Raw genomic sequence first — 13,047 nt, forward strand, 5'->3', positions numbered from 1 at the left:
TACAGGAAATCTTCCAAGTCTCTAGGGTAATGATGAGCGAGCACTACCATGCACGGGTGCTCGGTACTCGTAACGAGCAATTAATGCTTAGATGACCGCGACCCGAGCATAATTGAAGTCAATGGGGAATTTATGTATAAATTCTGTCCGGCGACCGGTCCATACAGCTGGTTTTGAATCCCCTATTAAATGGATGGCTGGACCATACATGACAAGTTTTTCCCCACACATTCATTTTTTGTACCTCCCCTATTTCCTCAGACTGTAAGCTCACGAGCAGGGCCCTCACTCCTCTTGGTATCTGAATTTTGTTATTTTGTAATGTCTCATTCTCTGTACATGTCCCCTCTGAATTGTAAATGTGCTGCGAAATATGTTGGCGCTATATAAATAAAAAAGTTATTATTAATTATTAATGGGGGACTCAAGCATTTTTACGGGAAATCTTCTAAAAAAAATGCTTGAGCTCCCCTTGACTTCCATTATACTACGGTACTCGAGTCACGCTCATCTGAGCATTCAACTGCTTGTTACAAGTACTGAGTACCCGAGCATGGCAGAGCTCATTCATCACTAGATAGTCCAAAAGAGTGGTGTTTTAAAAATGCCAAGCATCAGATGGACTGGTGTTAAGTATAATGCCACTGGACAATGGAGCAGTAGAAATGTGTTAAGCGGGCTTTACATACAGCGACATCACTAGCGATGTCGCTGGTGAAAGCACCCGCCCCCGTTGGTTGTGCGTCACGGGCAAATCACTGCCCATGGCGCACAACATCGCTAGGACCCGTCACACATACTTACCTGCCTAGCGATGTCGCTGTGGCTGGCAGAAAGGAGGCGGTTCGTTTGGCGTCACAACGGAGTCACTAAGCGGCCGTCCAATAGAAGCGGAGGGGCAGAGATGAGTGGGCCGAACATCCCGCCCACCTGCTTCCTTCCTCATTGCGGGCGGCCGCAGGTACGGTGATGTTCCTCATTCCTGCGGTGTCACACATCGCGATGTGTGCTGCCGCAGGAACGATGAACAACCTGCGTCCTGCAACAGCAATGATATTCGGGAAAAGAATGACGTGTCAACGATTAACGATTAGGTAAGTAATTTTGATCGTTAACGGTCGTTCCTGCGTTTCACACGCAACAACGTTGCTAATGAGGCCGGATGTGTGTCACGAATTCCATGACCACAACGACATCTCGTTTGCGATGTCGTTGCATGTAAAGCCCGCTTTAGAGTTCTATTGAGTGGCAAGTCATGCTTCACTATCTGGCGGTCTGATGGACTAGTCTGGATATGGCAAATGCCATTAAAACTGATTACCGTATTTTTTGGGTTTATAAGATGCACTTTTCCTCCCAAAAATTTGGGAGGAAAATGAGGGGTGCATCTTAAAATCCGAATAAAGCTTACTGGGGGGGCTGTCTGTGCGCAGACCGGGTGTGTTTGGGCAGCTGGGTGCCTGTGGCTGCGTGCGGGCAGCCGGGTGCCTGTGGCTGCGTGCGGGCAGCCGGGTGCCTGTCGGTGATGGCTGCCTCTCTGTGTGGGTGGGCAGGTGGCCTGCTGGCTGCTACTCTGTGCGTGTGGGTGGGTGGCTGTGCGACAGGTGTCCCAGTTTGAAATGATGCTGCTGCAACTACTGACCCGCTGCGGCTGCTGCCACGGACCGCCACTGCCACCACGGACCCGCCGCGGCTGACGCCACTGACCCGCCGCGGCTGCCAGCACAACCTCTGCCTCCTGTGACCCGCTTCACCACCACTGCTGCCCCCCTCCAGTAAGACAACACCGGAGTATAAGATGGACCCCATTTTTATTTTATTTTTTTTATTTCTAAATTTGGGGTGCGTCTTAAAATCTGGTGCGTCTTATAAAATGAAAAATCCGGTAACTCTTATAGGTAAGAATACTTGTTACCATAAGCCCTATTGTAACATGTATTAGTAGTAGCAGATTAATATTATTCAGAATTAAGTTTACTAAGTGATAAAAATTAGTATAAAGCAATATAAGCAGAATACATTTTGTCCTTTTTGTTTGGTTCTCCACAACAGTCATGGTCTCTCATGTGGCCCCTTAGGAAAATTACCTGCCCACCCCAGGCGTAGACAATTTTTCATTCATCTTGGAGACAACCAGACTCCAGAAGTAAAGCTACGTAATTTAATCAGGTCCCTGATTAGGAATCCACATTGACAGCAAATGAATGGAAAAAAAAATAGAGATTGCCGATTACTTGGCTTCTTCAGTATAACTTGCTTTCAGACTAAAGAGATAAGACTACCTCTAGTAAATGAGGCAAGTAATGCACAATACGAGCAGGCAATTTTAAAAAGTAAATCCAATTTTCAGGCTTTTTTCCTCACTACGGTGGACAGATTTATACTTTTTATTTCTATTAGTAATTCTGCTGAATTTTTCTTCTTAGATTAAAAATTTACAACAGACTCTAGATGTGTCACCTACTGCACAAAGTTCTATGCTTTAGTATAAAAGCAGGTCATCAAGAGAAAAAAAAAAAGAAATCACAGAAATGTGTATCAATAGGGGTTTTAGAAGGCAGACCCATGTTAAAAGCCAACTGTACAGTATACAGTAAAACTTATACTGAGAAGGATCACATTTTCTCAGACATCAATGTACATAATTAAAGGGAATAGGTCACATTATTTTTGCTATGCCATCTGAGAGCATGATCAGGTAGGGGCAGAGACCCCGATTCCAGCGATGTATCACTTATTGGGCTGCTTTGCTGTCATTCTGATAAAATTACTGTTTCATCTGCTGTAGACCTAGCAATGATCTGAATGATGAGCTCTGTATAGCTCCGCCTACACCTCTGATTGGCAGCTTTCTGCCTATGTAGTGTACACAGAAAGCTGCCAATTAGTGGTGAGGGGTTTAAATAGAGATTATGAATATGGAGGACTACATGACAGCAGGTTTACTAGTTATCTAATCTGTTTGCTGTCATTCTGATAAAATCACTGTTTTATTGCCAGGAGGTAATTAAAAATACACTAAGCAGCTCATTAAGTAACACATCACTGTAATCATTGTCTGTGTCTACATTATGTTGCTCTCAGATTACATGGCAAAACCCTGATGACAGATTCCTTTACATATCTAGAAGTATCTATGAAACACTTTTGTGAGCAGCGCTGCTGTGGCTAACATTTGTGGCGCACTCCCACAAGCCTGCGCACTACACTGTTGAACTTACTAATTCTGGATATTTTCAGACTCTGGCTCACAATTTGACCAGTGCCATACTACGGTATAAAATTACTGTAGAAAAGTTATTCAAATAGGAAGCATACATTTCTATACAACTGGTCCTGAATAGATTTAGATAATTAAATAATTAAGCTTAAAGGGGTGTTCCCATCATAAAAGATAGTTCATTGAGCAGAAATGTGTAAATAAATATTTTGTAGTTTACAGCTATGAAATTTTATGCTCCATTCAAGAAAAAATAACCATTTTTCATCTTCTGGAATAGATCCTGGTATTATAATCAGTAAGATTTATCTCTCCATCACAGCGGCCATGCATGCGCAGTTTCTTTCATCCTAACCCCCCTTCCCAAGTCCTTCTGGCATACAAAACGCCCTCACACAGGTCTGACAGTGCATGGGGGGATCCAGAATGCTGGGGAGCATGTTCAGTGATTGCAGACACACTCACTGCACTTACACAGCTATGACAGCAGGTTGAAGATGCAGAATGCTGGGGAGCATGTGCAGTGATTGCAGGCAAATTCCTTGTGCTCATACAGGTCTGACAGCATACTGAGGATCCAGAATGCTGGGTAATGTGTGCAGTGATGGCAGGCACACTCCCTGCGATTACACAGCTGACAGCAGGTTGAGGATCTAGAATGCTGGGGAGCATGTTCATTGATTGCAGGCACACTCCGTGCTCACAGAGGTATGACAGTACATGGAGGATCCAGAATACTGGGGAGCATGTGTACTGCTTGCTGGCATGCTTCATGCACTCACACAGCTTTGACAGCGAGCTGAGGACCCAGAATGCTGGGGAACATGTGCAGGGATTCAAGGCACATTCCCCCTTGCTCACAAAGCTTTGACAGAATGCAGAGGATCCAGGATGCAGGGGAGCATGTAGTGATTGGGAGTGATTGGACACAGTCCCTGCACCCACACAGCTCTAACAGCATGCGGAGGATCCAGAATCCTGGGAAACGTGTGAAGTGATTGCAGGCACACTCCCAATGCTCACACAGGTCTCACAGCACACAAAGGAACCAGAATGCTGGAGAGCGTGTGCAATGATTGCAGACACACTCCTCGCTCTCACACAGCTCTGACAGTTGGGTGAGATCATTCTGCTTCAACAGAGTGTACTGTCAAACCTGTGTGAGCGCGGGGAGTATGTAATAACTGCACATGCTCTCCTGAATTCTGGATCCTCTGCGTGCTGTCAGAGCTGTGCGTTAGTGGGGAGTGTGTCTGTCAGACCTGCGTGAACACGGGCAGCAACTTACATGTTTTGTATGCTATGTGGACTATTTTTCTAGGATGAAAGTAAGGCTATGTGCCCACGGGAGTTTGTACCTGCGGATATATCCGCAGGTACATCCGCAGGTTTCCCGCAGCTACTCCCTGGAATCTGCAGTTATTTTTAGCTGCGGTAGTACAGTGAAATAACTGCGGTAAACCTGCAGGCATTCGTGCGGCTTACCTGGGGAAGTCCCGGCCTCTATCTCTATAGTGGAGAACCGGGATTTCAACCGGTAAGGCCGCAGAAATAATTGACATGCAATTACGTGTGGCTGCGGAACATCCACAGCATATTCCACAGTCGCACATACCGCACCATGGACACAGACTCTCCCCATGTCCCATGCTGAAACCTGCGGATTTATCTGGAAAATCCAGAAAATCTGCGGATTTTCCGCGGATAAATCCGCAGGTTTAATCTCCCGTGGGCACATAGCCTAACTGCGGATGCACGGCCCTCGTGATGGACAGATAAATCTCACTGACATAATTCCAGGGGGGGCTACTCCAGAAGATGAAAGGTGGTTATTTTTTGAATGAAGCATAATTTTTAATAGCTGTAAATTATAAAAACATTTATTTACACATTGTCTGCTTAATTAAATGTATCCACATGCCTTGGGGCCACTACTTGGACAACCCCTTCTCCTTCCCCATGTTTGCCCCCGTTAAAATAAAAATTTTATACTGACCTCTCGTGCTGGCGCTGATTCAGCAGTGTTGGCAGGCATTTTCTAAAGGGTGCTTTACACGCTGCGACATCGCTAGCTAGCGATAGCACCCGCCCCCGTCGATCGTGCGACATTTGGTGATCGCTGCCGTAGCGAACATTATCGCTATGGCATAGTCACACGCACATACCTTTTCAGTGACGTCGCTGCGACCGCCGAACAATCCCTTCTTTAAGGGGGAGGTGCGTTCGGCGTCATAGCGACGTCACTGCGGCGTCACTAAGCGGCCGCCCAATAGCAGAGGAGGGGCGGAGATGAGCGGCCGGAATATGCCGCCCACCTCCTTCCTTCCTCATTGCCGGTGGACGCAGGTAAGGACATGTTCGTCGTTCCTGCGGTGTCACACATAGCGATGTGTGATGCCGCAGGAACGACTAACAACATCGTACCTGCAGCAGCAACGATATTTTGAAAAGGAGCGATGTGTCAACAATCAACAATTTTTGACGCTTTTGCGAACGTTGATCGTCGCTCCTTGGTGTCACACGCTGCGATGTCTATAACGGCGCCGAATGTGCGTCACTAACGACGTGACCCTGGCGATATATCGTTCGCGATGTCGAAGCGTGCAAAGCACCTTATAGGGCTTACATGAGGTTGTTACCTCACACGAGCCCCACACCCAGTGTGAGCTGGCCTCTCTGACCCGCCTCAAGACAAATAAGTAATCAACAGGAAACAAGAGCTGCGGCTGGCCACTCACTTCTTGTTGATTACTTATACGTCTGAAGTCGTGTCAGAGAGGCCGGCTCTGACCGGGTGTGGGGCTTGTGTGATGTAACAACCTCATGTGAGCCCCAGGGAAACGAGTGCCGACACTGCTGAATCAGCACCAGTAAAAAAGGGGAGTATAAGATTTTCTATTATTTTAACAGGAGCAAACATGGGGAATGAGAAGGGGTTGTCTAAGTAGTGGTCCCCGGGTATATGGCCATAGGAGCACAGGAGGTATCTTCCTCACGGATTAACTATATTACACCATTTTAGATTGATTTTCGGATGAAGTCACTTGCTATATCTGACACTACCATTAATTATAGCAAAATGTCAAGATAATGTCATGAGTTCTCGGGTAAGGCTTGTGCTGGATTTAATTTTCTTCTACATTGAAACTGAATGATAATTCTTGTATAGCGGAAATACACAAAGATGTGAAAGATTAAAATATCTTCTATCAACACTGAGCATGTAATCAGAGTACAATAAGTAAAGGCTACAGAAAATTGTATTTAGTCATGATATGCTTAGAATATTCAATTCCTTATCTTTTACAAAGCAGAAATGAAATGGTACATACTGGTAGGATGCTTCTGGCTGCAGATTTTCGATGACGTAACTCGTTACATTTTCTACTGAGATGGTATAGTCTCCCAAGTCTATGTGGTACGCAGTGATTTCTGATCCATTGCAGCAGGGTTCCTCCCAGCTTAGCAGTAGGCACACGGAGGAGAGCAATGTATGCGATTCTAGATGGGCTCCATCTATCACATAAAGGTTAGCCACTACATCTGGGACAGAAGCTGGTGTCCTGCAGCTCACTATGTCACTGAATGCTCCAATGCCAGATAAATTTAATGCCTGTGAAAAGAAAGACATAACGATCAGAAAAGTAATGACCAACATTCATTCATTATAAACACAATGTAGCCACTACAGAAAGATGTTGAGGTGCTGCTGGGATATCTTGGAGATTAACATTAGAATTTAAAGAGAACCTGTCAGGTTCCCTATGCCCTCCACTCCAGCAGCTGTGATACCTGTATACCCAAATTCCCTGCCTTACCAGCCCTGTATAATGCTATTCCCTAATATGAATGTCTAAAAAGACGTATAAACCACGCTGTCCCTATGCTTATTAGGGTCTTGACTAGTCACAGGGGTGTTATTGGCCAAACCGTGCGGCTATTCAGAGCAATTCACAACGTGTACAGCGCTGACGACAGACCCTTGGCCAAACCGTGCTGCTATTCAGTGCAAGTCACAACGTGTACAGCGCTGAAGACAGACCCTTGGCCAAACCGTGCTGCTATTCAGAGCAAGTCATAACGTGCGATTTGAAAAAAAAATCATTGTAGTGTAAGCTCTAAAAATTGGAACAAATTGCAATCCAGTCCATTTCCTGCAAGAACGTTTTCATTCAGCCATATCTGATAGTTGTGCAGGAGATGCTGGTTTCAGGTTGAGCCTCAGCCCTGTATACATTACATTTCACAGAATGGAGAATGCATGGGCCACGGACAATCTCTTCTGCTATTGAGAGCAAAATCGCTAATGAAAGATTTAGAAAAATGATTATAGTGCAGACAACTGCCCAATGATTGTCTTTCTGTATTACTAGATACGGTAACCTTTTTTTTAGATTCTTATGAGCGTTCCATAACACTGTAGCAATGAAATAATACATTTCTAATATATCTTTACATCAACATTATTAATTATTATTATTATTATGCATCAATAAAAAAAGTGCAACAAGTTAGCAAAATAGGAAGCAGTAATAATAGTATTAAATAACTATGAGGTTCACACTATATAAAGTGTTTGTTTGCAGCCTGTAACCAAAAAGTCACCTTCCTGCTTAGAAATGGACTATGAATAATTTGCAAATATGCTTATTATGTTAGATACAATAAAAAAAATAAAAATCAAGGAGCAAAAGGGTAACGATAGTTGATGCAGCTTAAAAGTCCAGGAAATCCATGGATAGGTAAAACATAACTTTTATTTTTCTTTTAAAACAAGCCAATATAGGAAACGAAAATATGTCTTAGAAAGTGGTCAGCATCAGACTACGCGTTTCAGCAACTCAATGTGCCTTCATCACAGTCTGAATGGGAAGTAAGAAAAATCCCCCTACTTAAAACTCTATACTGGAAATAAAAACAAAAAAGTACCAATTAAATCTAGGTTTTAGTAGTGAGACCCATTTATGGGGAATGGTTCTATTTTAATATAAGCTGACTGCTTGATAAACCAAGTAACAAAGCAGTATAGCCTAGTAAATAGGAGAAATATAAATTAATCAGATCAAATAGTATTACCAATTTACACAAGTCATAACGTACCCTAGAAGGAAATGTATATAAAAAAAAAAGTACAAAATGAATAAGAATATATCCATAAATATAAAAAAATTGATAAATATATTGAGTTTTATCTGTTTAAATTTTCCATAGGTATCAACTTAGATGGATATATTAGCTGGTTTTATAAGTGTAAATAAACCTGATGTAAGATGTAGATAATATGAATCTATGTATATAAATATTAATATTGTGTTATAAGATCCTGTCTGTGGTTAAGTCCACATGGTATTCTGCTTTTGAGAGTAAAGATCCATTTACTCTCTCTGATGAGAAGTTTCCTGCGATGATTACCACCACGCGCATGTTTAGAAACCTTTTCAATACCTGTAAAAGGTAAGACCTGTCAGATATACCTTGTGTACATTGGCAAAATGCCTAGAAAGTGCCAAAATGGTAAGGGTAGAAGGATTCACAACATCAGATAAATGTTTCTGATGCGTTTAATGGCTCAGAAGTACACCCCACATATTGCAATCTGCATCAGGTACAATTAATAAGGTTTATGAAGGAGGATATACTGAAAGTCTTATTAGTGAAGGAGGAAAATTTGTCTGTGTTATGCACGTAGGAAGAACTTTTGCACCTGCCGTCTCCGTATTTAAAGAAGCCCTTCAGCTCCAACCAGGAATTAGATACAATGTTTGATTTATCCTGAAAATGATTAAGTGACAAAATAGAGGACAATGTTGGAGCTTTTTTTAGATACATATCTAGTTCTATTTTCTCTCATTATTTTTCTAAGGTGGGGATCCTGATCCAGCAGGGGTAAGTATATTTTATATTATTTTATTAACATTGTCGAACTGCTTGCTGTACTTAGCAGTGAAAGTTAGGATATGGTTGCCATTTTTGTTGCAATTTTTGTTCCTGTTTGAATTTTGGACTAATCTATTTATATTCAGCAATTCCTCCCGCTTTATATTGCTCACTAACTTACTAGCTCTAACCAATGCCCATTGGGGATAACCCCTATTTTAAATCTACTGCATGTATTTTTGCAAGCTTCCTCATAGATAGGTGCAAACTATTTTGTCTCATCCTAATTAGTTCCCCAAGTGGTATATTCTTAATAGTATGTTGCGGATGACATAAAAAAAATTAAATGTTATCCCTAGTGATGAACGAGCTCGCCACTGCTCGATACTCGCTTGAGCATCGGTGGGCTCAGATACTCGTGGTGCTCAGCCGAGTATCGTGGCTGCTCGAATGTGAGGTCCGTGAAACAAGAACACAAAGACCAGGCTCTCTTCATTGAATGATGGGAGCAGACAGCTCAGTACTATCTGGGGGCTAATAAGAATGTTTTTGGATGAAGTGTGTCAAGAAGGTTGTCTGTATATGGTCAGAGACCTGCACTGTCCACTCGTTGACTTCCATTATATTCGTTATTTGAGTTGAGCACTTTCAGAGCGTCTGACCTGCTCAACTTGAATAATGACCACATAAGCATTTTAGTGCTCGCCCATCTCTAGTTATCACCAGTTTACATTTTTAGATGTATTCTAATGTTAGCTTGTACAGACAAATGGCATCTTTTATCTTGATGGTTCCAGTTTATACTATAGGTCAGAGCTGAGAGCAGGCAAATCACTCATATCTAGGAGTTTACACTACCTATAGATGAAAGGAAAGAGGAGTGGAAGCACAATGTGCCTGCTACCAAAGCCTTCACAATCTCAAGACAACAATTTACTCCATTTTATTTAGATCCTTGGCAATAGGCTCCATTACAATAACTGCCGAGGACTATCCACATTACTGTGTTTTAATGACTTGCACAGAACTTTCATATATCAAAGCTAAACCACAATGCATTTCAGAAGTGTTTGGACTGATGAAGAGGATGCCTTGACATTACAAATACTTAGAAGCTTTAGAAGATCCCGGTATATGTCTAACTTTGTAGAACAGTAAGACACTGAACATCTGAAAGTCTGGGAAGGTTTTGGCAGTCTAAACGTAAATAAACCTCTACCAAGTGACCTCTAGCAGTGGAGAGTACATGCCTCAATAAATGCGCCATCCTCTATATAAACAAATTATAGGCTACATTAAATATTTCTGTCATTTGCTTTTTTCTCTATCCATTCATTTTGTCCCCACCTGACAATCTTCAATTACTTACTAGTTTTCCAATTTGATTAACATATTTGCTTTTTTCCAGTTTAACCCCTTAACTACCCAGTAACTCATGTTTTTTGTTTCCATTCACATGCAGTAATCAAAGCAAGGACCAGTCGCTGCAGTTGCCTCAAACACTGAGAAAAAAATGACAAACATTTGGCATTATTATCAGAGAACCACAACGTTTTTATTTTTCAGTAACTGGGGCTAGGGGATGGCTTATTTTTTGCACCCTAAGCTGACATTTTTACTGATACAATTTTTTTTATATACAGTGGGTATGTTAACTGTTCAGACCCCTTTAAACTTTTCACTCTTTGTTTCATTGCAGCCATTTGGTAACTTCAAAAAAGTTCATTTTTTTTTCATTAATGTACACTCTGCACCCATCTTGACAATAAAAACCCCAGGAAATGTAGAAATTTTTGCAAATTTATTAAACAAGAAAAACTGAAATATCACGTGGTCATAAGTATGCAGACCCTTTGCTCAGTATTGAGTAGAAGCACCCTTTTGAGCTAGTACAGCCATGAGTCTTCTTGGGAATGATGCCACAAGTTTTTGACACCTGGATTTGGGGATCCTCTGCCAACCTTTCTTGCAGATCCTCTCCAGTTCCATCGCGTTGGATGGTGAACGTTGGTGGACAGCCATTTTCAGGTCTCTTCAGAGATGCTTAATTGGATTTAGGTCAGGGCTCTGGCTGGGCCAGTCAAGAATGGTCACAGAGTTGTTCTGAAGCCACTCCTTTGTTATTTTAGCTGTGTGCTTAGGGTCATTGTCTTGTTGGAAGGTGGACCTTCGGCCACGTTGGGAGGTCCCAAGCACTCTGAAAGAGGTTTTCTTCCAGGATATCTCTGTACTTGGCCACATTCATCTTTCCTTCAATTGCAACTAGTCGTCCTGCAGCTGAAACCCCCCCATAGCATGATGCTGCCACCACCATGTTTCACTGTTGTGATTGTATTAGGCAGGTGCTGAGCAGTGCCTGGTTTTCTCCACACATACCACTAAAGCCTGCTTTACACCTTACAATTTTGCATACGATATTGTATGCGATGTGAGCCGCCCCCATCATATGTGCGGCACGTTCAATTTGTTGCCCGTGTCGCACAAACGATTTCCCGTCACACATACTTACCTTCCATACGACCTCGCTGTGGGCGGCGAACATCCACTTCCTGGAGTGGGAGGGACGTTCGGCGTCACCGTGACGTCATGCGGCAGCCAGCCAATAAAAGCGGAGGGGCGGAGATGAGCAGGACGTAAACATCCCGCCCACCTCCTTCCTTCCACATTGCCGGGGGGAGCCGAGGGATGCAGGTAAGATCTGTTCATCGTTCCCAGGGTGTCACACACTGCGATATGTGGTACCTCAGGAACATTTAACAACCCGACGTGCAATTTTAAGAAAATGAACGACGTGTATGCAATGAACGGTTTTACGTACAATCGCACGTAGCTGTCACACGCAACAACACCACGTCACTTACGACGTGACCCCGCCGACACATCGTTAGATTTGTTGTAGCGTGTAAAGCCCGCTTTAGAATTATCACCAAAAAATTGTATCTTCGTCTCATTAGATCAGAGAATCTAATTTGTCATAATCTGGGAGTCCTTCATGCGTTTTTTTGCAAACTCTATGCAGGGTGTCATAGGTTTTGCACTGAGGAGAGGCTTTTGTCAGGCCACTGCGCCATAAAGGCCCGACTGGTGGAGGGCTGCAGTGATAGTTGACTTTGTGGAACTCTCTCCCATCTCCTTACTGCATCTCTGGAGCTCAGCCACAGTGATCTTGGGATTCCTCTTTACCTCTCTCACCAAGGCACTTCCCTAACGATTGCTCAGTTTGGCTGGATGGTCAGGTCTAGGAAGAGTTCTGGTGGTGCCAAACTTCTTCCATTTAAGGATTATGGAGGCCACTGTGCTCTTGGGAACCTTGAGTACTGCAGAAATTCTTTTGTAACCTTGGCCAGATCTGTGCCTTGCCACAATTCTGTGTCTGAGCTCCTTGGGCAGTTCCTTTGGCCTCACGATTCTCATTTGGTCTGACATGCACTGTGAGCTGTGAGGTCATATATAGACAGGTGTGTGCCTTTCCAAATCAAGTCCTATAAGTTTAAACACAGCTGGACTCCAATGAAGGAGTAGGACCATCTCAAGTAGGAACACAAGGAAATGGACGGCATGTGACTTAAACATGAGTTTCTGAGCAAAAAGTCTGAATACTTATGACCATGTGACATTTCGGTTTTCTACATTACAGTTTTTTTTGTCAAGATGGGGTGCAGAACGTACATTAATGAGAAAAAAAATGAACTTTATTGAATTTACCAAGTGGCTGCAATGAAAGAGTGTGAAAAATGTAAAGGGGTCTGAATACTTTCCGAACCCACTATGAGATTTTGATTACCTCTTATTGTATTTATTTGCAATGTTGCAGTGGCCAAAAAAACAGTTCTGGAATTTAAAAAAAAAATTCAGTAACGCTGATCAGGTTAATTTATTTTATATTTTCATAGATCTGACATTTCTGAACACAGCGAAATCAAATGTGTACTTTTATTATTTTATTTTTA

At 42.8% G+C, this 13,047-nt stretch overlaps 1 protein-coding gene across 1 annotated transcript in view; it reads right to left on the reverse strand.

Moving 5' to 3' along the window:
* Positions 1-13,047, reverse strand: part of FNDC3B (fibronectin type III domain containing 3B) — a 538,015-nt gene that overhangs the window by 69,695 nt on the left and 455,273 nt on the right. The window contains exon 22 of the mRNA XM_075340617.1: positions 6,553-6,833. Coding sequence (XP_075196732.1) covers positions 6,553-6,833 — 281 coding nt within the window. The remainder of the gene's footprint in view (positions 1-6,552; positions 6,834-13,047) is intronic.

Source organism: Anomaloglossus baeobatrachus, chromosome 3 (assembly GCF_048569485.1).
Source record: "Anomaloglossus baeobatrachus isolate aAnoBae1 chromosome 3, aAnoBae1.hap1, whole genome shotgun sequence".
NCBI lineage: Eukaryota > Metazoa > Chordata > Amphibia > Anura > Aromobatidae > Anomaloglossus > Anomaloglossus baeobatrachus.